General features: G+C 43.3%; 2 protein-coding genes and 1 long non-coding RNA gene across 7 annotated transcripts in view; 2 read left to right on the forward strand and 1 right to left on the reverse strand.

Annotated features, from left to right (window-relative positions):
• Nucleotides 1-337: 337 nt before the first annotated feature.
• ATP5F1C (ATP synthase F1 subunit gamma) lies at nt 338-12,521 on the reverse strand. 4 transcript variants are annotated; one of them, XM_030571940.1, is made up of 11 exons: nt 12,391-12,457; nt 11,213-11,273; nt 10,613-10,647; nt 7,572-7,703; nt 6,624-6,828; nt 5,115-5,258; nt 4,548-4,612; nt 3,960-4,115; nt 2,249-2,345; nt 1,232-1,269; nt 338-490 (listed from the first exon to the last, which is right to left on the reverse strand). In XM_030571940.1, the coding sequence occupies exons 3-10, from the start codon at nt 10,629-10,631 to the stop codon at nt 1,263-1,265; spliced, it is 825 nt and encodes a 274-aa protein (XP_030427800.1). In that variant the 5' UTR covers nt 10,632-10,647; nt 11,213-11,273; nt 12,391-12,457; the 3' UTR covers nt 338-490; nt 1,232-1,262. The 4 variants fall into 4 exon arrangements, with proteins under 4 accessions (XP_030427800.1, XP_030427534.1, XP_030427621.1 ...); XM_030571674.1 differs by lacking the exon at nt 11,213-11,273 and having other exon boundaries at nt 12,391-12,521; XM_030571761.1 differs by lacking the exons at nt 1,232-1,269; nt 11,213-11,273 and having other exon boundaries at nt 12,391-12,521.
• A 49-nt stretch (nt 12,522-12,570) lies between these two features.
• KIN (Kin17 DNA and RNA binding protein) overlaps nt 12,571-25,316 on the forward strand; it is a 28,397-nt gene continuing 15,651 nt past the window's right edge. For both annotated transcript variants that reach the window (XM_030572074.1, XM_030572156.1), the window contains exons 1-5: nt 12,571-12,738; nt 14,606-14,700; nt 17,018-17,061; nt 17,175-17,297; nt 18,280-18,461. In XM_030572074.1, the coding sequence (XP_030427934.1) occupies nt 12,625-12,738; nt 14,606-14,700; nt 17,018-17,061; nt 17,175-17,297; nt 18,280-18,461 (558 nt within the window). In that variant the 5' untranslated portion in view covers nt 12,571-12,624. The remainder of the gene's footprint in view (nt 12,739-14,605; nt 14,701-17,017; nt 17,062-17,174; nt 17,298-18,279; nt 18,462-25,316) is intronic.
• On the forward strand, nt 18,471-21,260 carry LOC115656032. The gene is made up of 2 exons (XR_004001573.1): nt 18,471-20,130; nt 21,037-21,260. It is a non-coding gene; the product is annotated as an uncharacterized LOC115656032 (long non-coding RNA).

A 25,316-nucleotide genomic window follows, 5' to 3' on the forward strand; every position in this document is an offset into this window, starting at 1 on the left:
CTATGCAATTTGAGTTATGTGAATAGTGTAACTTAAATTGACGTAGCTTAGATCTACTTACTGGGGAGTCCACCCTACGAGATGTCCACGAGCGATTGATCTGCAGTCAATTGAGTGGGTCTTGACTAGACCTGCTAAGTTGACCACTGATGCATCAATCGCCACTCATGGATCCCCCGCTCAGAGTAGCCCTGAATAACATTTTGTGTGCTTCTCTACAGAAAACCCACATACACACTATGTACCCCATAAACAGATTAAAAGCAGTAAAGAGCTGGTTTCAAAAAGTAATTGATTCTCTTTGATTTAGATATTCACACACGAGAAAACAAGAATGTTTGTTTCATGTAGGTGGTTTATTGTAAGATAATTTACAAATATTTTCAGGTTTTCCCCATTAATTCTTCACAGAATGATGGACCAACAGTTTTATCAACATGGATATAAGCAGGTTAAACCAACTCTCTAGAATAGCTCCTCGTTTCTTTACCTATAAAAATATAAGAAATATTTAAAGTTCACACATATATCAAGACTATCTTTAAGTGTGCATATTACATTATTTCCACTCTCTTTTCATGCTGCCCCACAAGCTTTTAACAGTTCTCACTTCAAATGCCCTCTCTGTCCTCCTAATTCTTCTTTAAACCCACTTCTTTCATAATCCTTTTCATATCAATTTCTACATTCCTACTACTGTAAATTCTACAGTGGGTAGGATAGTGTCTTGTCTGTGTATTTGTAAAATACTGTATATGCTTATGGTGCTAGAACATTTAAAATGAATGATTATTTAAGGGAGTTCAGTGGCTCAAGGATATTGAATTAAACCATAAATAGGGTCAGAGTATTTGTGGACTTGTATACACTGTGTGAAGTATGGATCACTTTCAATTCCTCACACATTATGTGCATTAAAGCTCTCGAGAACCATAAGGCACAATATTATAAGCCTGTTACATATGTGGCAGCATAGAGCAATACTGATGTTTAAAAACAATTTTCTATGGTACCACTGTTGACAAGATGCTATTATGCTCTAATTACAGATGGGCCCATACCAGACACCCCCCAAATGATTTCTCCAAAAGTTTAGGAGAAGAGGGCACTTAAAATTCAGATTTCTGTGTTGCAATGCAGACATATTTCTCATTAACTGCTTCAGGATCATCAGTGCCGAACCATTTTTTTTTTTTTTTGGAAGAATCTAGTTTCTACTTCATCACTTTACCTCTTGACTTTGGCTGAAACTTGCTTTCCGATTATCCCCTGGTAATGTTGTTATGGGAAAAAACAGAACAAGCAGGTTAAGAAGCAACTCATGCAAACCAAGGCAAAGTTATTCTTATGATTTAACCAAGGATGTGTCACTGAGCAGCCAAATTAAATATCAATTAAAGAGCGCATTAAAAACGCGCACACATGCAGTTGTGCCACAAGCTGTTTTCTGCCATTTCTGTACACACATTAGTTATGAATGCATTGGTCTATATCTTTAATTAGAACACAAGTCTAATCTGCTGATTAGATGCAATTTAAATTAATTCTGTGCAAGTAAACCAATTATGAGCTTAAGCACAACCACCTCTTATCGCCCATAGCGCACAGTGTTCTGCAGTTCTTAGCAGAGTGACAAAGTTTTGTATTTGTCAGCAAAACACACAAGTGCTAAACTGGTTTTATTTCATTAAAATGCGCATTTACATTCAACAAGCTAAAGTTCCATCCAACAGAAGTTATCCCTCACTTTCTAACCTACACAGCAAGCTGACCTATACAGAAGAAAGGCCAATCTCCTAAGTAGGCTCCCCAAAACAAGAATCTACTCTACACCAGAGAGAGATTTGGGGCTGTCTGAGTCAAGGGTGGATGAAAAAAGGCCCAGGTAATTATACCCATAGAATGGGGCAGAAATGAGTGTCCCCTCAAAGGTGGGGAGGTGCAAGGGAAAGAGACACTTCTTATGAACACGATGCAGCTTCATGGCTACAGAATCTTCTATACCAGCCAGCAGTTGCTGAGGCAAAATTTGAGCTGAATGCAGGCTTTAAGCATCATACCAGTCATGGGAATTTGCTAAAGCAGAATAAAGAACTCTTCAAGTATCAATGCATCATTTTTTCCTTTAGTTTTATAACAGCTGTTCCTCCACCTTACCACCTATTTAATACAAGGTAAACAGCAGGACATTTGAACATTAAAACAATCTAAGTGAAAAGCCTTGTTGCATATTTACACAGATACTTACAGAGCAGCAGCACCAGAAATGATCTCAATAAGCTCCTTGGTGATGACAGCTTGACGGGTACGGTTGAATGTCAAGGTCAATTTGTCAATAATCTCAGCTACAAATAAAAATTTAAATTTAGATGGTAGAATCCGGAAATGGAAAAAATTAGATACACTTCCTTCTGATCGACTTGAGCACAGCACAGTACAACATTGTTAATTCACACCAACAACTGAGTGACCCATTGCAATTTACTAAATATTGTTAACCAAGGAAAGGAAAAATAAAGGGTACTGCATGTCAAGATGTATTCTGATACCTTATTTTGTCAGCTGCAGATCAGCTTTAATTATACCTTAAACTAGTGAATGCAATGTGGTGTAATTTGTTAAAGCAATCTAGTATTTATGGAATGAGACCTCAGTATCTGCTATTCCGTCTCCCGTAGCTGTGCTGCAATGTGCCCCCCATGGGTAGCTATACTGAAAAGGAAATGCAGCAGTTGTTTAAGCAAGTTACCACTGTTCTGACCAGCAGAAATGTCTAATTGGGAATCTACCTGGTCTCCCATTAATTCCTCCTTGGAGCTGGAGCTAGACCTCCCTCATCTGTTGAGGGAAGGAGGCCAGCAAGGAAACATACCCAAACTCCTTCTGTTGCCCTCTCCCTCACATAATAGGGGCTTTCTGAATTCACTGTGCTATTCTCCGCATAATGTGACTGTATATTTTAAAACATCCTTACCTCTGCGTACTAAAACTGACAGCAATTTGCTTTCTCTCATTAGTGGTGACTTCTCACTTTTTGCTTTGCACTCAGCTTAGACAATATAAATGGACACGAGTCTCATTTCTGATTGATGCCCCAGCTTAAATGATTAAATGTTTGGGTTGCAAACACTGAAAGGGAGATGTTTAAATCCAAACAGTAATTTCTCCCTTGGAATTAAACAAAAAGAAAAAAAGCAAGCATAGAAGCTCTCGATCTTAGGCTGTGCAAAACCATTTTGTTTCACACACACAATGGGTGTAAATTAGAGCTGATCAAATAATATAATATTTTAGTTAGCATTGTTTTTTTTTTTTAAATTAAGTCATACAAAAAGTACCTATGGCTGCAAGTACCACTCTGTTTACCACACTGCAGTACTTTAGTCCAAAAACTTAGAGGTTGTGGCCAGAGTAAGAAAAAAAATTGATTCAACTCCTAAACTCTATTGCTTGTCCACCAACCTGCTGGGTGACCTTGGGTATATTTAAAAATTTGCTTCAGTTTCCCCATCTATAAAATTGATGTCACAGTAATCGCAATGGGTTTGAGAGGCTTAATTAAAAGTTTATGGAGCTTTTTGAAATCTCAACTCAACAGACAATGAAAAAGCGTAAAGTACTCGTGGAAGTCGTAGGGCCAGCCCAGTACTTTACACTCTTAAACAGGAATCCTGCATTCCCCTTCTCGCCAGAGCCTCTTGCTTTCCATATCAAGGGAACTAGGTACCAAGAATATAACGTCACTGAGCAGCAGCCCCTTTTTCTTAGGTACTGAGTAAGGCTGGTGTCTCTGGAAGGGCTGTATTGGCTGAAGAGACAGCAACTAGGATTGTGGGACATGAAGAGTGGGGGATGGGCTAGAATAGCAAACACTGAAAATGTACAAGCGAGATGGTGAACTTCTGGTTGATCCTGCTAGACTGCTGAAATCCTATAAACATCCCCAAGAGTATTCTTACAAGCATTTTTGCTAGCGTTGTCCATAGCAGTCATTCTGGCACTCTGCTCGCTGGTGGTGGATTCCTTCAGAGAGTAGAAGAGGATGTTTGCTAATGTAAACTCCTGGTAGTTTCGCAGCACGTCAGCATCAATATCATCATAGATACTAATGCTTTCTGTAAGAATAGGTAAGAGTGGAGATTAAAAACCCGACAAAACTAGTCACATCCTACTGAAGATACTGTGGCATTAAAAGTTACTGACATGTTTTTGCTTCCTAGCATCCAACCTTGTTCACACTGAAAGCAAATTTTATTTTAGTTTCAACATCTTGTTTGATATAAAACAAGCAAAATCAAGTCCCTGTCAACAGAGGTCAAATCACAAACTATGCTAATGTGGTAGTAAAAAACCCCAAAACAACTTAACTTAAAAATCCCACCCTCACAAATGACATCCTTGGATTGCCAGACATGTAAGTATACAACCAGGCAAAAGTAAGCAAAACGGGGTTGTGTTATGACAACTAACTGACAGACCGTATATTTCATGGTCTTTCTAGAGTTTTATTCCTTGAATTGGACTGCATAGTTAATTTTACTACTTACCAGCACCAGCAACTGTATCAAGAGAGTAGAAAGGTTTTTCATCTGTCTTGTAGGAGATGACAGACCTACATGAGACAAATGATTTTTAAAGATCTTTATTACTGTAAAAAAAAAAGTCTCTACTGTAATTCTAATCTAAAAATTGATGAAAAACACTTTTGTTTTCCAAAACCTGAGATTAGCATTCCGTGGTGCTGTGGTGAACAGCTGACACCTCAAACAACCAAGAACAGAAAACTCCTTATACTACTTTTGTTGTAACACCATCAACTATAACAGGAATAAAGAACAGAACCCAGAACATAGCTTTTGACAGGTATGTGCTTTCCAGTAATTGTTAAAGAACATCTAAGCTTACACATATATTATGATTGTTTGAAATCTTGACTTTTTTAAACAAAAAAAAAAAGCATGTCAGTTCACCATGAGTTTTTAGATGTCGTCACCAGACTAACATACCACTTCCATATACTGTATGAGTCTACATAAAACCTTCCACCCTACTTCTTTCTGTGCACTCTTAAAACAAAAGAAAGACATCTGAAGACCAGTCTCAGTTTATCTTGCCTGAATCGATTGTAGATGACAGATCCTTCATCGAATTCATATCCAGAATTTAGCAGCTCTAAGGCAATCACTGAAGCATCTCCAAAGCTGGGGGGCTTCCTTCCCACGTCTTTGAATGTCACCAGGAAATGGTTACTGTGTGTTCTAAAATAAAACCAAGTCTGTGTAAAACCTGAGCCAATGTGCTATTGTAGAACCCAACTATAGGCCTTGATTTAGGTAAACACTTAAGCCCATGCTTTGCTTTAAGCACACAAAACAGACCCACTGACTTTAAAGGGGACTACTGGTGTCCTTATAGTAAAGCATATGCATCAGTGCTTTTCTGGACTGGGGCCTAGATGAAAGGAATTTTAGTTATTTAAAATTTGGCTCACTGGAATAGCTTCACGAGATGTACCTCTAATTTTTACAATAGTGAGTCTTGTCAGCAATCACATTCTCATTCCAGCATAGTTCAATACAATGCGACAATTAACACCAGAACACAATTCAGCAAAAAGAACTTTAGCATAATTGCAGGAATTTGTTCTACAGAAACTTGATTTTTTTTCATAGCCATTTTAAAATAAATTAGCCTACGCATTCCAAGCTGTTTATTAAAGGATAGTCCTGAAATTTCTACTATAGAAAATTTAAAGCAGCGCTCACCAACCCGATCGTGATTGGCTGGTTGATTCTTGAGTCTTTCCCAGTCGATCGCGATCTCCAGCCACGGCAACATAACGGGATTGCCTGCTGCAGCCCCATGTCGCTCCCAGAAGCGGCCAGCACACCCCTGCCGGTGCGCACACGAGGGAGGGGTCTCCTTGCACTGCCCCCGCAGCTCCATTGGCCAGGAACAGGGAGCTGTGGCCAATGGGAGGTGCAGGGGCAGTGCCTGCAGAGAGGGGCAGCATACAGAGTCATGTGTTCCCTCCATGGTGCGATGGCCCCTTCTGGGAGTGGCATGGCCATGTGGAGCACTGCTGGTTGGCAAGGTGGCCTGGCTTGTGATAGGGAGGAGGGGCCAATGTGCCTGAGTGGGGTTGAGGCAGGGAGTGAGCCTGCCTTAGCCCCACTGTGCATCCGGAAGCCCCTTCAGGTAAATGCCCCCCCACAGCGGGAGCCTGCACCCCAACTGCCTCCCAGAGCCAGCAGCCCACAACACCCTACACCCCAACACTCTGCTCCAGAGCCTCCTCCTGCACCTATACTCCCTCCCAGACATTGCACCCCTCACCCCCTCCTGTACACCAACCCCCTGCCCCAGGCTCAGCCCACAGCTCTCTCCCACACAGTGAATCCCTCAGCCCCATCCCAGGGCCTGCATCCTCACCCAAACCCCAAACCTGTCAGCCCCAGCCCAGTGAAAGTGAAAGAGGGTGGGGGAGAGCAAGCAACTGTGGGGGGTGGAAATGGAGTGAATGGGGCAGCGTAGATCCTGGGTTGCCCTTAAATTCAAAAAGTGATCTTAGGCATAAAAAGGTTGGAGACCACTGATTTAAAGCATTACTACTCAAAGATTACCTTTGAAGCAGGCCTCTTAACTTGTCACCCACTCCAACCACCATGACCTCTTTCCCTGCATCTGAGAGGGTGCTAATTTCAGTTTTTATGGCTTTAGCAACAGAGGTATGGATAGCACCACAAAGACCACGATCAGAGGACACACCAATAATGAGGTGTTTCTTCTTGTCTTCGGGGACCTTAATTTCTGCTTTCTCATAGAGAGCTGGAGGAAAAAAAAGCAGGAAAAGTTGCATTCAACCATATTCATCCCTAGTAATGTCTCTTAGGAGACATTTTGACATTGACTAAACATATTAGTGCCTATTCTGACTAGAACCATTTCTAAAGGGACGCCATTCACAGTTTTGTCTGTCTATTGATGATATAATTAACTCTTAAGGTTATTGTATCTTTCTGTGTCAGTTATTTTTTAAATAATGGTTTACTCCTGCGCATTTGGCCCTGCTCTGTGTCTAGTCAGTTTCACTGTTGTGTTGATGCATTAGTCCTGTACATCATTCCAAAGGTAGCTCAGGTGCATGCTTTTCCCCCATGCTTTGTAACAGCGTGTTTACCAGTAACAGCAAAGTTTAAACTGAAGATGTACCAAACAGGCACATGAGTGCAGAAAGAGGACAAGAGAAGAGAGGAGATGGGCCCTAAATTATTAGGTGTTGCTGTTTCCGAGCTAAACCAAAAGACCATTATAAACATGGACGGGGAGCAGAAATTTCCTTATGTTTTCTAAAAAGCTCTTACAAGTTAGGACATAATATTTAAGGGAAGCTAACAGAAAATGAATTTAAAAATATTTAACGTTCACATCGTCGCTAAGATATGGCTTCTCCCTTCGAAAATCTCCCCCAGAAAGTCTGATAAGCATATAGGGGATTTAGGAGCACAAGTCTTATTGAAATTCTCCCCCTCAATTCTTACGTCAGATACCACACAAACAACTTATCTTACCCAAAGATCCTACTCCATACACTCTAGCTGGTTTCAGTTCCCTCTCGGCTCTGGCATACTTCGCTGCAGCAACCATCTTCATGGACTTTGTAATCTTCTGGATATTCTTGATGGACTTTAAACGCCTGGTAACTACAAGCATTTGAGGGTTAAAATTGGGCTAAAGTTTCTAGCAGTCACAAATTAATCAGCTTCTATAAGATAGAGAGAGAGGACAATATAAAAAAATTCAAGTGAGATTAAACATAACTGCAAATGTAATCTGTAAACTAGCAAAATAATAAAAGCAGCAATTTAGACAGAATGCGAGCTCCACTTTTTCCTATAAATGGAATAGATGGTCAGTATTCAGAATGGAAAGAGATAAATAGCAGTATCCCTCAAGGATTTGTACCAGGTCCAATGGTGTTCAACATATTCATAAATAATCTGGAAAACCGGATAAACAGTGAGGAGGCAAAGTTTGTAGATACAAAATTACTCGAAATAGTTAAGTCCAAAGCAGATTGTGAAGAGTTACAAAGGGATCTCTCAAAAAACTAGGTGACTGGGCAACAAAATGGCAGATGAAATTCAATGCTGATAAATGCAAAATAATTGGGGAAAACATAATCCCAACACACCTAAAAACGATGGGATCTAAATTAGCTGTTACCACTCAAGAAAGATGTTGGAGTCATTTTGGACAGTTCTCTGAAAACATCCACTCAATGTGCAGCAACAGTCAAAAAAGCAAACAATGTTGTGAACCATTAGGAGAGGGATAGATAATAAAACAGAAAATCTCATAATGCTACTATATAAATCCATAGTACACCCACACCAGGAATACTGCATGCAGTTCGGGTCACCCCATCTCAAAAAAAAATACATTAGAAATGGAAAGGAACAGAGAAGGGCAACAAAAATGATTAGGGATATGGAACAGCTTCTATATGAGGAGAAATTAAAAAGACTGGGACTACGCAGCATGGAAAAGAGGAAAGTAAGGGAGGATACGATCGAGGTCTATAAAATCATCAATGGTTTGGAGAAAGTGAATAAGGAAGTGTTATTTACTTCTTCACATAACACAAGAACTACAGGTCACCCATTCACATTAATAGGCAGCAGGTTTAAAACAAACAAAAGGAAGTACTTCTTCATACAACACACAGTCAACCAATGGAACTCCTTGCCAGAGGATGCTGTGAATGCCAAAACTATAGCTGGATTCAAAAAAGAATGACAAATTCATGGAGGCTAGATCCATAATGGCTAATAGCCAAGATGATCAGGGATGCAACCCCATGCTCTGGGTGTCTGAGGGCCAGATGCTAGGACTGGATGACAGCGGATGGATCACTTGAAGACTGCCTTGTTCTTTTATTCCCTCTTAAGCATTTGGCACTGGCCACTAGGCTAGATGTACCATTGGTCTCACCCAGTGTGGGCATTCTTATGTTTCGAAATAAACGTGTATAGTATTAATCCTGTAGTGCATTTACCTGGAGAACAGACTCTTTTCTACAGAGGAGAAATTTTTCATAGCTCCAAAACCAGAAACTGACGCAGTCGGGGTTTAAGCTAAAGCTCCATATTCACGTAGGCCTTACTTTTCCCAATCTATCTCTACCTTTTTTCATGAATGCCCCTCTCAAGTCATCATGCCTATTCCCTGCAGTAAAGCAGCTCAGTATTTTAAAGACACAGTCTGGTCAAATTTGGTCCCAAGTTTAGATTTTGGCAAAGCAAGCACATTTTTATATAAGACAAGACTTTTAGAAATGTTACTATGGATTAAAAAAAACCAACTGAAAGAAATGGAAAAGGATTTCAAAAAGACAAAGACTAACTAAATTCCCCTGCATTATTTGTGATAGAGATTGGAACACTTTACAAGTGCATGAAAACCTAAGAGTGATTTGATAAGATGAAAAACAAGTAAAACTGACAAGTTTATTTTTATTGTCCAAAGTGAGAGAAATACACAGTCTACAAAAAAACAACAACAGAGAAAAGTAAATTTAATTTTTAAAATTATTTGTCTTAATAAGCAAAAACATCAGCAAGGATTTTTTGAAGTTATACTTTTAACTTAATAGTGTCTTTAAATGAAATCAGTTTCCTTAAAGTACATTTATCTTTTATTGAATGTTGTCTGTTTTTAAAGGAAGACTGATTATTTATGGGTAAATTCAGGCTTATGAAAACAAGACGCTGACAGCATTGACTAGAAATGGTCACAGGGTAAGCAGCTTCTCTTTACAATTTAATCGGTGACAGCCAGGTTACTCTCCCAAACACAGATCAGCCAGCAAATGATTTTGTGATTACACGTTACAAGGAGCCCTGACCCTCCAGAATCAGGTTGTGGTTGAAACCAGTTTACCCTTGTTTATCAAATCTACATTTAAATCTTACTTATTTGGAGGGTTGGAGGAGTATGAGTTTATTAATGCATTGTGCCACCAAGTCCCAATATTAAGATGACACTAATTTTGCCATTTTCAAAAAGAAGTTTAGCAACTAAATTACTAAAATGAGTACCTACAATACTAAGGTTTGGAAATAGAATAAGGTTAAAGGCAGGCACAGCAGCCTTCTCTCAAAGTCCTTGGTTTTTGTAAATATGCATATGAAAAATAACTTATTTATTGTATTTAGTTTAAAACTACTCATGCAGTTGCCCTTTTTAATTTCAGTTACATACACTTATTCTGGTCTACCCACACCACCAACTGGATGCCATTAATGGAGCTTTTCTGCTTAAGTACCTTCTGCAAACACAGGAATATGAAGACCCTCTTATGACTGTCATTTTAGACAATTTATCACCAAATCTCCCATCTGGCAGAGCTGGTCTCCTAACCAACACAACTTCAAAGCCTCCAAGTCGACATTTTTAAATTTAAAAACAGAGAAATTTTTCCTTCATAATCAATTTACTGAATCAAGACCATTACAGTTTGAGTGAATACTGCATTTTAAGAATGCGCCTCTGCAACACATCCCATTCCTCCCATCTCCTACCATATTATGAACAAATCAGAAGTACTTACTGTCTTTTAAAGTGGCCATATTCCTGACTTGGCCCCTGAAAATTAACAGAAACATTGTGTGTTAAGTGCAACTCCAACAAGTCACCATAGTCTCCTATTTTCCAGAGATGAGAGAATTATATTTGCCAATGTAAAAGTGGGTTGTTGCTTCTTAATTAAGCTACTACAGAAAACATACTTCATTCTATATTGATTCATATTCTGCACCTTATTCATATCTTCTCTTTTTCCTTTCTTCCCATGCAGAGCACATCTTTGTTTTATACTTTATTGCTATGCAATGCTGATTAAATGTATCATACAGCATTGTACAGGACCCACTATCCCGAAGAAACTGTTATTGATGGTCAGCTATAAACAGGGGATAGCAGGGAGGAAATATCAGAGATGGGAGAAAACCAACATCCATAACTTCAAAAGATACAAGGGCATCTATGATAATTAATGAGTAAATGGATGATATCTCCCTTCAGTATCTGATAAGATCACTGTGATGTTCGCAGCCTCTGTCACCTACAAGGGCAGGTTAGCTTTTCTCTTTTTTGCCAGGCATTGTTCATCTAACCCTAAAATTTATAACCCCCGCTCCTATAAACTCACTTCTTTCAGCTGGCCTCCCACTACTAACTGTCCACCTGCTCACATGCTTCACCTGACAGACCTGTAATTTAATTCATATAATTTAACATTAAAATTTAAAAGAAAAACATTTAAAATAAAATGTGAGACAAATTGAACTGGATTTTGCGTTCCATCCCACCACCTTCTTTAATCTGTATTTCATCCATCAAGCTTGTATGGTCTTCGGGGCAGTGAATCTGTCTTCCCTGGTAGGTTAAAGCAGCAGCAACATCCAGATAAGCGATCTTTCATTCAAGCTACATTACGGTAAAATCCTCCTTATCTGAGCAGCCCCCTTCCCAAGCTTTACAGAACAGCCCTGCGAACTCCCCCTTAACTTGGCGCGCAGCTCCTCTCCCCAGCAGTGGGGTCTGACCAGAGAGAAGGGCCGGGCCTGACAGAGGCCTGGTCCACACTACACTGTTAAACCGATTTTAACAGCGTTGAATCGATTTAACGCTGTATCCATCCACACTACAATGCACTTTAAATCGATTTAAAGGGCTCTTAAAATCAATTTCTGTACTCCTCCCCAACGAGAGGAGTAACGCTAAAAATCGATATTAACATATCGATTTAGGGTTAGTGTGGCCGCAAATCGAAGATATTGGCCGGATAGTTATAGTGATAGCTACCCACAGTGCAATGCTCCAGAAATAGATGCTAGCCTCGGACCATGGACGCACACCGCCGAATTAATGTGCCTAGTGTGGACGTGTGCAATCGACTTTATAATATCTGTTTAATAAAACCGGTTTAAGTTAATTCGAAATTATCCTGTAGTGTAGACGTACCCAGAGGCTCAGTGCATCGCCCCGATACTCCAGCTCCCCTGGATGTGGCCGCGCTGGGGGGAAGGGAGCAAGGGCAGCTCCCAGGGGCCGGAACTGGGCCACTCCTGGTGCAGCCCCCCCTGCCCTGTTCACTGACCTAGCAAGAGCCAGGTACTGGGGTGCTCCCCCCATACCCGGACCCAGGGGCCAGCCCCGCCCCCTGCAGCACCCCCCAGCCCTGTACAGATCCCCCCCGTTATCCTCAGCCGCGGCCGCCCTCTGCTCGTCCCCAGGCCCGATGCTCCCTGGGCCGCCGCGCCTCCCTCGCCGCGTCCCCACCCCGCGGTCGCGGTCCCTGGCGGCACCCGCAGGACCCCCCGTTACCATTGCGGCTGGTAGAGCAGCACCGCGGCTCCTCGGGAGAACATGGCGACGCCTCTCCCCGCTGCTGGCTGCTGCCGCCCGGCTGAAGGTCAGAGCCTCCGCACCGCGCACGCGCCGCGACCGACAGGGGCGGGGCAAAGGGCGTTCTCGTGGCCGGCCGGCGGAAGTCGTTCCGGGGTCGTGTCCTTCCGCTTCCGGTGTGGGCCGAGGGTGGGGGGCGCCGCCGCCGCCGCCATGGGGAAGTCGGATTTCCTGAGCCCCAAGGCCATCGCCAACCGCATCAAGTCGAAGGGGCTGCAGAAGCTGCGCTGGTACTGCCAGATGTGCCAGAAGCAGTGCCGGGATGAGGTGAGCCGGCGCGGGGGCTGGGCCGGGGCTGCGGGGGAACAGGCTGGGAGGCTAGAGCAGGGGGCTGGGGCTCGGCCGTAACTAGGATAGGGGCCGCTGGCTGGGGTAGGGGGCTGTGTCGGGAGGAGGCGGGCTAGGAGATCCCTTAGGGCGGAGCAGGGCGAGGGCCTGGGGTGGGTGGGACTTGGCTCGTCCCTGTCCTCAGCGAGGCGCTAACGAGAGCCCAGAGCCACCGAGCACGGGACCGGGACAACGCAAACCTCGTGGAAACGCAATGCCTGTTTCATAGGGGTTCTCAAACTGGGGGTGGGGGGGATCCCTCAGGGGGCCGCAGGGTGGTTACATGGGAGTCGCAAGCTGTCAACTCCGTAGGGCTGACAGCCTCGAGCCCCCATTAAATTATCTCCCCTTCGTTTTTTAATTTATGGCGAGGGGGGGAGTATAGTGAGAGGCTTGCTTTGTGAATGGGTTCAATAAAAAAAATTGAAAACTAGGGCTGTTGAAAGACTAGTAATAAAGACTTACATGTATCTATAGCAAAGGAAGAGTCATTTACATAACTTTTTTATCTTTTGCCTAAATCAATGGTAAAGCATATCGGAGGAGGCTATACGTTCAAATACAGTTTAATGAACTAAACATGATCTGTTTTAAGTCCATATTCAGCATTATAATAATCCACACAAATTAATAAAATACACTAGATAAGATTTAATTCTTTTACTTGACATTTGTTTCACATGCCTTTGTCTGTACACCTGTCCGTGTATTAATAAACAGAGTGAAAGATTAAGTTCTACTGCAGCTTTTGCAAGTATCACTGTCTTCTGATGAGATGCTTTTATTAACTTCCTCCAGTAATAATCTTGACAATTTCACAATCAGTAATATACTAGTGCACTAGATTTTCTCTCTCCTTTGGTAGGTTATCAGTATCACAAATACTTGGACAAATTGGGGCATTATTAGTCCTTTTCACTTTCATAGTTGTAGCACTGATCTCTAGCAAATATGTAAGCAGAACTTAAAATGAGCTCCATCTTCACTCGTGACACTGACATTCTGCCCCCAAAATACAAGTCCCATATCACTTTGTTTACTGAATGCAGACCATGTGCTTAATGCTGAACAGAACACAGGATGATAACCCCTATGGACCCTCACTACTTTGTGATCAATCGCTTGGGTCCCAGTGTGACAAACCCTTCTGCATGTACTCAGTAGGACTAATGAGGTGAGGGAGGCAACTGCTTTGCTATTATATCTTCAGGATTAGGACGTAAAGGCTTGATCCTAAGGTGCTGAGTGCCCATAACTTCCATTGAAAATGCAGGTGCTCAATACCCCTCAGGACCAGACCATAAAAAACACATCAGGATAATGACCATCAGCTGACTGGGAAATAGAATAATCAAACAGCAGTGAAGCATTATTAAAAATAACATCTCTTATGCAAGAGGAGAGCTAAAACTAGGTAGGCATCACAGAAGAAGTGTTTTAAGGGATTTAAAAGAGATGAGCATAGATTCTTGCTACGTTGGGATGGAGAGGGCATTCTGGGCATAAAGGACCATTTGGAAAAAGGGAGTGGCTGGTGTGAGGGAGATATGTTGGTGAAGCCAAGGGAATCTCCTTTAACTGTAACAGTATTAGGGCTTATGACAAACATTTCACACTCCAGAAGCAGGAGTCATACAGTTACTGCCTAAGCTCTGTGCTCCCACGTTAGCGGCACTATGTAATGATGGTATTACCAGGAATGAGTCTGTTTTATTTTTTAAAACTCTGACTTAGGTTTTGTTGGTGTTTAAAATGTCAGTTTACTGACTTCTGTAAGTCAAGATAATGTTTATCTTTTATTTTACAGAATGGCTTCAAATGTCATTGTATGTCCGAATCCCACCAGAGACAGCTGCTACTTGCTTCTGAAGATCCTCAACAGTTCATGGATTATTTTTCAGAGTTAGTTTCTCAAAATTCCCCTCATAGGCCTTGGTCCTGCAATTGAATCTGGGTGGTTGCCTCTTTGTGCCCTCTTGGAGTCCCATTGAAGAAGCTGAATTTTGATGCATTTTAAAATTTTATTGTAGTGTTACTTAGTAGGTACTTTTAAAACAGCTGTATGAAAAGCTGAGGTAAAAGTTTCAAAAGCACCTAAGGGACTTAGGAGCATAAGTCTCACTGCAACTCAGTGGGGCTTAATCATTTTTGAAAAATTTACCCTGTTTCTAAATATCTTATTTTAAAGTTATTAGCCAGTCAGAATGCAGCACTTTGTTATGGTTTGTAACCCTAGATGCTATGGAAACAGAACAAAAAGACAGTCCCTGTCCCAAGAGCTTACAATCTATGATAAGAGACAACAGGTGGCTACAGACAGGGAGGTACAAGGAAACAAAGGGGCAGTATTTGTCAGCATGATAGGCAGTGGTTTCAGCACATGAGCTGTGTAATTGACAAGTTTTTTTAGACATCATAGCAAGGGAGAGTTTTGAGAAGTGATTTGGAATAGATAATAAGGTAGTTTTGCTGATGTTTATGAGGCATGCCTCCCCCTTGTGAGGGGCAGCATGGAAGAAAGCACAGAAGTACTTATTTGAAAACTTAAGTGTGTGATGGAGGTTGGCATCATAGGCTTGATTGGAGATGAGTTTCAGCAGCTCAACAGGGAAAGAGAGATGGTGGGGATTGACTGTAAAGGGCTTAGAAAGTGACAAGCAGCATATATTTGATGCGGTAGAGAAGGGGAGATAGTGGAGGGATGCAAACAGAGATGTGACATGGACTAAGGAATGCGTTAGGAAAATTATCTTAGGAACAGCGTTCTGAATGGTTACGAATGGGGGAAGAGTGCCTTTGTCAAGACCAGTGAAAAGGATGTAGCAGTAATGAGATGTGAGATTTTGAATGAGTGTTTTCGTTGTGTGGGTGGATGGGAAAAGCCACATCTTGAACATGTTGTGTAGAAAGAATCAGCCACAAAAGGACATAACCTGGATGTGAGTACCCAGAGTGAGCTCCAAATCCAGGATGACGCTCAGGTTATGGGCCTGAGTGACTGGCAGGGTGGTGGTGGTGGTGTCCACAGTAATCAAGAAAGGAGATAGCAGAGAGGGCTTGCAGAGGGGAAGATTAAGAGCTTTGTTTTAGCCAAGTTGAGTTTGAGTTGTCAGCTAGGCAGCCAAAGGAATGGTTAGAGAGAAATTTTAATTGAGACAGAAGGAGGCAGGTCTGGAGCAGAGAGGTAGATCTGTGAGTTGTCGGCATAGAAATGGAAGCTGAATTTGTGTTACTGTTGCAATTGCCCAGAGATAAGACAGAGAAGGGGACCAGCGACAGAGCACTGTGGAACCCCTACAGAAAGTTGGAGGGAGGATGAGGAGGCTCCTCTGAAGGATGCACTGAAGGATCAATAAGTGAGGTTGGAGGAGAACCCTGCAAGGACAGAGTCACAGAAACCAAGGAAGGACAAGATTTAAAAAAGAAGAGCGTAGTTGATGGTGTCAAAGGCAGCTGACAGGTCAAGGAGGATAAAGGGTATGTCTACACTGCACATGCCCTATGGTGGCAAATAAAGTATATACACTGCACTTCCACCGCCCCTGCACAGATAGAAATAGCATTGTAGATGGTGAGGAACTGTTTAGGTGAGTGGAATAAAGTCATGCCTGAACCCTTTGGGTATGTACCCTATGTGGCTCTCTACACACCCAAGTAGCGCCTCTCCTGTTTTCACTGCTATTTTTAATAGTATAGTGTCCTGCTGCTTGAGTCTTTCTCTGCCACGGAGAAAGGCTGCAGCAGTGGGGTAAGGCACTGGCAGGAGGAGGCAGCTGGGAAAGGCTCTGGCAGCTCCCCATTGCCAGAGCCTTTCTTCATTGCAGGGAGCTGCTGGAGCCTTCCACTGATGCATGTAGCTACACACCACAGTGTGCTGTAGCGTGTAGCTCCTTATACGTTGCATGCCACCACCCATGGTCTGCAGAGTAGACATAGCCAAAGTGTATGTGAGTACACTGACAGGTTTACACAATTGTGTAAATACAGGCACACAAGCTGTGCAGATAGACTTATGTAGGTGTATATAGTGATACACATATGATACCGTATTTTAAAATGTTCCAGTAAAAGAGGAAATAGATTATCTGAATCTGATGATATTCTTTTGAACTGAATACACCTCTTTATTTTCTAATATTTTTTCCGTTGTCATTTATAAATGGAAATGCTACATAACTGTAAAAGCATTATTTAAATAGTCTCCTTTTTATTCCATCAGAGAATTCCGAAATGATTTCTTAGAACTACTCAGGAGACGATTTGGTAAATATTTTGATTATTTTTTTAATGACCCTTTATAGTTCAATAACAAAAATGCACATCAGTTTCTCCCCAGTAATGGACTTGTATTTAACAGTAATATATTTTTGTTTTAGGAACTAAGAGAGTCCACAATAATATTGTATACAATGAATATATCAGCCATCGAGAGCACATCCACATGAATGCCACGCAATGGGAAACCTTAACTGACTTTACTAAATGGTTAGGGAGAGAAGGTAATTTTATTTCCTATAAGAAATGATTATTGAGTGACTGCATTGCCAATAGTTAATCAGTAAAACCTGCTGATTAGTGCAAAATACTGAAAATCATAAAAAGTATGCATATACATTTATTATACTCACATCAGTGCACATAAATAGTGATACACCCATTATATTCAAACCTTATGCTAACTTCTGAGCCTTTTCCTGCTTCGTCTGCAGTCTGTCCACTAATCACGTCCACTGGAACTACTACTAAACTCAGATCAACTTTCAACAACTGCTATTTAAAACAACAACAAACTATTAAAGAAATATTCCCTCCAAATATAGAATTGCTCCACAAATTAAGATGGCTTGAGATAGTCAATGTTAATCCCTGAACTTGCAAAACGTTTAAGGTTTGAGATCTACAATAACAGATTTTCTGGTAAATGAGCATATAGAGAATATATGGCTTGGTGTGAAGGTTTTAGTGGCACTCATTGTAATGACCTGCCTGAGTAATGTGGCCAAAGCAAACTCATTCTAATAAAATTACAAATGTGAGTAATTAGAAGTCATTCTAGTAGAATGTATGCTATCGCACACCATTCTGTATGTGTAGTTTTTTTATTTATGTGTGTATATATATATATGTGTGTGTGTGTGTGTGTGTATATTTGAGTTTTGTCCTTGTTAAAATATGGAAATGCTTTTTTCATTAAACAAAAGAAGCTTATGTACTTATGTCACTGTTAGCTACACTGACCTATTTCAAAATAAATCCGATTAGCTGAAGGAAAAGCTTTTGTTTTAAGATAGTTTAAAAGCAGTTATTCAAGAAGAGTACATGGAGAAACGGTGTGCTACTGTTAGATACGCTAACTACAAGCTATGATGCATGTCTTGGCATTTCCTTATTCCATAAACATAATTTCTTAAATGTAAGCATTTTTCTTTAGTTTGGTTTTGATAGTAACTGTTGAAATATGATCTGTGTTTGTTTTTTAAGGCTTCTGCAAAGTGGATGAGACTCCTAAAGGCTGGTATATTCAGTATATTGACCGGGACCCAGAAACTATCCGTAGACAACAGGAACAAGAGAAGAAAAAGAAACAGGACCTTGATGATGAAGAAAAAACTGCTAAATTCATTGAAGAGCAAGTTAGGAGAGGCTTGGAGGGGAAAGAACAGGTGAGAAGAAATTATATATACCAATCTTCAAGTGCAAAAGTGCTCTTACTAAGTAAATATTTAATTTAAACCTCATAGGACTGCTCTGTCAAATCTTCCAATGGAATCTCATTTGCAGGTACTTAGCTAGGATACAAATGATCAGTCTTCATGCTCCAGGTTACAGGTCAATCACCAGCCAAGGTTAGGGAGGAATTTTCCCCAGGTAACTAATGCTGGATTGGTAACATGCATCATGGGTTGCATTGCTTATGTTTTTTTTTTTTAATTTTTAATTTTTTGGTCACCTCTGAACCATGGGGTATAAGCCAGGGTCTCAATCTTTTTCTTGCTGAGACCCCCGCCCATCATGCTATAAAAACACCAGGGCCCAGTGGGGGAAGAGGGAGAGTCTGGGGGGTGGGGAGCCCTTGAGCATAGGCATAGTTTTATCTCTATTTGCGGGCAAGGGCTGATGGGGCTCAAGACAGCACTACAGCACCTCCCTGCCAGACTCCTCTGCCCCCACTCAGGCATGGCAGAGGTGTCCTGCAAACACCTGGTGTAAATCTAAGTGATGTTCCCTACATGAGGTAGCACTTACAAGAGGCCCTGCCTGTTACTGTGTCTTGCAACAACTGGGATAAAATTCCACCAACTGAGGGGTGGAGGTGGTCCAGAGGCAGACCCACTACTACATGGTTCGTCAAGTCTGTTCTGATGTTGGACTCTCGGGCTGTCAAGTTCTTGTGGCTGCACAGGAACAGACCAAGTGGCGAACGATCACTACGGGTGACTGTTCGGCTAAGCGTTGAAGAAGAAGATTTTGCTATCTAGCCAGCCCGGGGCGCAAAGTTAGACTGGCATATCAGGTCACCTCCCCTCCCCAGAGGAGTTATGACTCCTGCACAGAATATCATGATCAGGAGCTTCTGAGGAAAGAATAAGGAAAAGGAGGGAGCTAGTTGCTGGTTCAGGGTGTAAGGCTCACAACAGACCTGGACTGGGGGTGGGGAAACAGTGGAAGGATCCAGAGTTCCACCCCACCCTCCCAGATAGTGAAGTGGGTCCTCAGCTCCCTGGGGAAAGAAGCGGTGCTCCTACATAGCTCCTTTTCCTCCCACTCTGAATCAGGGGATTATGTTACTCATGGGTAAATCCTGCAAATCGCAGACTCCAGAAAGGCAAAAGCAAGTAATATTGTTCATGAACAAGTGGGGTAAAAATCAGGGGTTAAACCGCTCCTCCTTTGCCTTCTCCCGCTGAGGGAGCGTTTGCTGGGCTCTTCTCCTCACTGCTTACAGTGCTCTGTGTCATGATTACTGTCCCTTCCCCACCCTACAGCAAGTCTGGGCATGCAGAGATGCCTGTGCCTGCTGTGCAGTCCTGCTTTAGGCTCAGCCTATTGGTAATTGGGCCTGTCTGGCATTCAGCCTAAGGACCCTTCCTCTGCTGGAGAAGGAGCTTAGGTTTTAGGTAGCAGTAGAATGGGAATTGTGCCTTGTGATCCTAACCTCTTGCCCTGTCAGGGAAAGGGCTCTGACTCTGAAAGGCAGAAAAGAGTTTCTCTCTCCGTCCCTCCCTTGTGCCACAGGCTGATTCCACATTAAAGTCTTAGGAGCACTTCAGGCTGTTTGTGACCAGAACAGATACACATGAGGATTCCACTCCCTGTGAAACTTACAGGGAGGTAAGTGAAAAATCCCTTCCCATGTTCAAAATGATCATGATTTACTAAGGAAAGCGCTGAGCGATACTAGGTTGTTTCTACAGTACTTGGGTGCTAGCCAGCCTTGGGGAGTGAGCAGGCAGCCTTTCAGGCTCCTAGGGACTTCTGGCAAGCTGCTTCCATGATTGAGATATGTGTACCAGTACTCCTGTTCTGTTGTTTGGTCCCCATGACAGGATGAATAGTGTACTACCTCCCCTCTGCAAACAGCCAGGGTAGAGAGTACCATATGTGCTTTTTAAAAAAAAAAAAAAAAATCTAACCAAAAAGCCCCCCCAGACTCCTATAGGACTTTTCAAGGACATGATGTTAGTCCGTGGCTTGCAAGAAACTCATTAATGTTAATAAAATATCTTCCCCTTTAGGCATTATTAGACACATGTTTTCCTGTTGATTCCTCCTTTGAGGGCATCATAAGATCCAAATGAGGACATTTGATTAAACCAAATGGTAAATTAAAATTCTGATAGAAAACAGAAATTTTACAAGTTTTGGGAACCTAAGGTTGGTGCAGCAGTAGCTTCACCAGTGAAAGACAGTCACATCTTCAGAAGGGGACTTCTTTCCAAAAGACTTCATAGACAATAGGCATGATGACTGAATGAGCAACAATTTCAAAGTCTCAGCAATAACCTTTCAGACAAAGATTTTTCATGTATTTAGTGAAAGCCTATTCTGGCAAACATATGGCTCAATGTCTAGAGGTGTGATTCCCTGCTTGGAATGAGACTTCTCAAGTTCTTTCCTAGTCAGCTTCTTGATGTGATTTGTGACAAGCCAACTTGGTGGCTACAAGGAAAGCCATGTTACACCTGTGATCAGCCATCTCCCATCTTAAACAGATATCTTGTGTATGCAAACTTACAGGTGAAGAGCAGTTGGGGGAAGACTTGAAGAGATTACTAGCTGAGACTGCAGAGGCGTCAGCTCTTACTGTGGAAGCCAACATAGCTATCCATTGGTTGCTTCCAACACCAAGAGTATGCCAGATGGGGCTGTTACCCTGGCAGAGGGAAAATCTGGAGTAGAAGCTTCCAAAGAAACCTAGATAATTTTGTTTGTTCGGAGGAAAAATTCATCAGCCTGACAACCAGAAAGAATATCTATGTACAGAAGCTGCTAGTTGTGCAAGACTCTTCCTGCTGATCCATCCTCTGCACCCAGAATCTTAGGTGGCAGGTGGTAGTCGCAGCAAGGCACAGGTTACCCATCACACACCTTTACCTGTGTGTAGCCATTTGATACCTGGTCCAGAGAAATAGACCTATGCATAAATGAACAGCTGTTGGAAAAAGTTAATAGTCATCCATTCTTCAATTTCAAGAGGAACTTTTGGTCCCTGAGAACAAAACAGACATGGGTCTAGCTGTAATTTTATCATAATGGTAAAGGTTTGCAAAGATCAAAAATTTAATTGCAGCAGTCATTTCCCAAGGTCATCAGTAGCCAGTTACTTCCAATGGCTAGGATTGCTGGGGCTATTCGTCAGCTTCATCCTCTGAATGGGTTTCTCAAAATGCACCTTCTGAAATTCGTTCTGAGACATAGAACATGCAGTTGATGCAATTCATAATTGGGTGTCGTTCTCAGATAACATCGAGTGCCCCTTTGTGGGCAGGTAAGGTCAACCAAGGTCCTAAAAGCCAATCCATCTTTCACTCTATACCCATGTATACTCACTGTGGAAGCAAGCATATTTGGAAGACAAGTCTCCAATATCTCATATACACATCCTTTGAGTTTATTATGTCACCTCTATCAAGATGTCTTAAAAATAAATAAAAGCAAAACATAGACATATGAGATCGGACCAGTTGTCCATTGAGTGCAGTATCCTGTCTATGATGGTGACAGTAGAAGGTGCAAGAAACCATGTTGTGAGCAATTAAGGTAGTCACAGAGGAAGTCTGCTGCTTCCTGGTAGTGGCTGGTTTATGACTGAGGCATGAGTGTTTATATCCCTTCTGAAACCAGGGAGTAACCAGAGGTCAAAGTTTTTCCATAGTAATGGAAATAATGTCCTGGACAGAGAAGAATCTACTGCTTTTCAAGACAGTTCACAGAAAAGAGGAAAAGGTAGAATTGAAATCCTTTCCCTAGGCCTCCATCAGGCCACAAGGCACTTTGGGATTGCTAGATAATGAAGGACCCTGATACGTACAAAAGCACTAGGCCTCTTGGAGCAGGCTCTCATTCATACACACCAGTAACACCTACAGTTAACAGCCTGGGCATCGGAAGAGAAGTGTAGTTCAGCATGGATTGTCTGTCTGTTAATTTCTAATACAGTGTGGTATCCAGACAGAACTCAACCAGGACATTTCATTCATTCTAGTAATCCAAAACCTCTAGTGATCTCAGCTATGCTAGAGTTTCTTCAGAAGGTTCAGATGGAGTCCTACAACCAACCAGCCACAGATCTGCGGGGAGATGTTGGATGACATGGGAACTGAGTTACTGCAGAGAATTCCTTCTTGGGTGCTGGCTGGTGGGTCTTGCCCACATGCTCAGGGTTTAGCTGATCGCCATATTTGGGGTCGGGAAGGAATTTTCCTCCAGGGCGGATTGGCAGGGGCCCTGGAGGTTTTTCGCCTTCCCCTGCAGCGTGGGGCACGGGTCGCTTGCTGGTGGTTTCTCTGCAGCTTGAGGTCTTCAAACCAGTTTTGAAGATTTCAATAACTCGATCCTGGGATAGGGGTTGTTATAAAATTGGATGGGTGGGGTTCTGTGGCCTGCCTTGTGCAGGAGGTCAGACTAGATGATCAGATTGGTCCCTTCTGACCTATTAGTCTATGAGTCTATGAGCAGCATTTTGTAGCCTACCACACTGGATCCTCCATTTGAATATCAGGTGCCATGTTCAACCACACTGGCAAATTAGGTAGGTGGGTGGCTGGCCCTTCTAGTCTCCATTCCCTCTAAAAGGCAAGTTTTGGAACTAGTTCCTATGTCCATAAAAGAAACATTCTGCCTTTAATGAGGAAAATGTTGTTATAGCTCCAGAAACCTTTCTGTTCCTCTTTCCACAATTCCTGGAAAATAGTTCTCCCTTCATTTAGCTCTAACCCTTAGAAGATTGTGGCCTAAATGGTCATTACTAGAGCTCTAAAGATATATCTCCAACATATGCAATTGTACCCTGTTCATCTTTTTCTTCCAAAATGCCAATCCCTTAGGACCTCAGGTTGCTGCAAGCAAGACTTAAAAATCCCGCACCAGTTAGCCTGCTGGGCTTCTGGGGAACTATTCACAGAAGTCCCTTGAGGTATTGTGGGGTGCGGGGGAATATATGAGCCTCATCTGAGGAAGACTTGCACAATAAGTTTCCATTCCTCTGCATTCTTTTCCTTTCTTTTCATAGGAGGGTGTCTGTGATGGGGCGTCTACTCCACACTGCCAGAAAAGGGGTTAAAAGCAGCCCTAGGGAGGCTGCGCAGGAGGCAGCCAATCACAGAAGGGCTTATAGGAGCAGCTAATGAGGGCTGGGCTGGCCTATATAAGAAGGGCTGCAGAACCGAGCAGGGTCAATCACTTCCTGGAGCTTGGGAAGGGAGGAGGACTGGCTGCCTTGCAGGTAGAGAGCAGCAAGCACCCTGGACCATGCAGTGCTGCAGGCAGAGACCCAGAGAGCTAAAGGCAGCCCCTGGCAGGCTGCGAGGATCTGCAGACTGAGGCCCTGATGCAAGGGCAAAGAGGATGCTGGAGCTACTGAGGGAAGTGGCTAGGTGGTGGACTGCAGTTTGTCACTGAAGGAAGTGGCTAGATCAGGGGTCGGCAACCTTTCAGCAGTGGTGTGCCGAGTCTTCATGTATACACTCTAAGGCTTCGCGTGCCGGTAATACATTTGAACGTTTTTTAGAAGGTCTCTCTGTAAGTCTATAATATATAACCAAACTACTGTTATGTAAAGTAAACAAGGTTTTCAAAATGTTTCAGAAGCTTTATTTAAAATTAAATTAAAATGCAGATCTTATCAGTTTAGTGTGATCCTTTTCCTTGCTGAGTTTTCCAATGTCTGGTGGCACCTACTTAGATATTTTAAGCTGCACACAGGCTTCTGAGTTATAAATTGATAACTGGCTGGCAGGAGATCAGCGGCCGGAACCTCAGATCGGCAGCTGAGGTGAGTGGAGCTGGTGGTTGGTAGGGCTGAGCAGGGCTGGAAGCCTGGACCCTGTGGCAGGGGGCCTGCGCTGGAACTCCAACTGGAAGCAAGGTGAGTGAGGCTGCGGGGACCCCGGCTGGCAAGGGGCCAGCAGTCAGAACCCCAGAGCAGCGGTGAGCTGACCACCACTGCTCTGGGGTTTCCCCCACCAGCTCCTTGCCAGCTGGGGTCTCAGCCTGCTGCCAGCCTGGAGTTTCATCCCTCAGACCAGCAGTGGGTGCTGAGTGGGACCCCGGCCAGTAGTGGGAATCCCAGAGCGGCAGCGGGCTGAGCAGCTCAGCCCACCACCACTCTGGGGTTTCCACCACCAGCTCCTTGCCACCTGGGGTCTCAGCCCGCTGCCGGCGTGGGGTTCCTTCCCCCAGGTGGGCAGCAGGTGCTGAGTGGGGCTGCGGCAGGGGGTGCCTTCCTCCAGGCGGGCAGCAGGTGCTGAGTGGGGCTGCGGCAGGGGACCCCGGCTGGCAAGGGTCAGCAGCAGGAACCCCAGAGCGGTGGTGGACTGAGCAGCTCAGCCCACTGCCGCTGTGGGGTTTCCACCACTGGCTCCTTGCCAGCTGGGGTCTCAGCCCGCTGACAGCCTGGGGTTCCTTCCCCCAGGCCAGCAGTGGGTGCTAAGTGGGACCCCGGCTGGCAAGGGGCCAGCAGCGGGAATCCCAGAGCGGCGGGCTGAGCAGCACAGCCCGACCCACGTGCCATGAAAAATCAGGTCGCGTGCCGTAGGTTGCCGACTCCTGGGCTAGACAGTGGACTGCAAGTCCCCCGAAAGGAGAGGAGCATGGAGTGTGTCACAGCCAGAGGGCAGTGTCACTGAAGAGGATGTTGCAGTCCTGGGAGTGATATGGGACCAGGAACAGAGGTGACAGTGGGCAAGACACCACCAGAAGAGACTACAGCGCTAATTCTCTGGACAACTGGCAGGCGCCACAGCAGTGAGGCATGCTCCGTGACAGTGTCCTATCAGGGTCCCTCACCAAAGGTTCTT

The sequence above is a fragment of the Gopherus evgoodei genome, chromosome 1 (assembly GCF_007399415.2).
Source record: "Gopherus evgoodei ecotype Sinaloan lineage chromosome 1, rGopEvg1_v1.p, whole genome shotgun sequence".
NCBI classification, from domain to species: domain Eukaryota; kingdom Metazoa; phylum Chordata; order Testudines; family Testudinidae; genus Gopherus; species Gopherus evgoodei.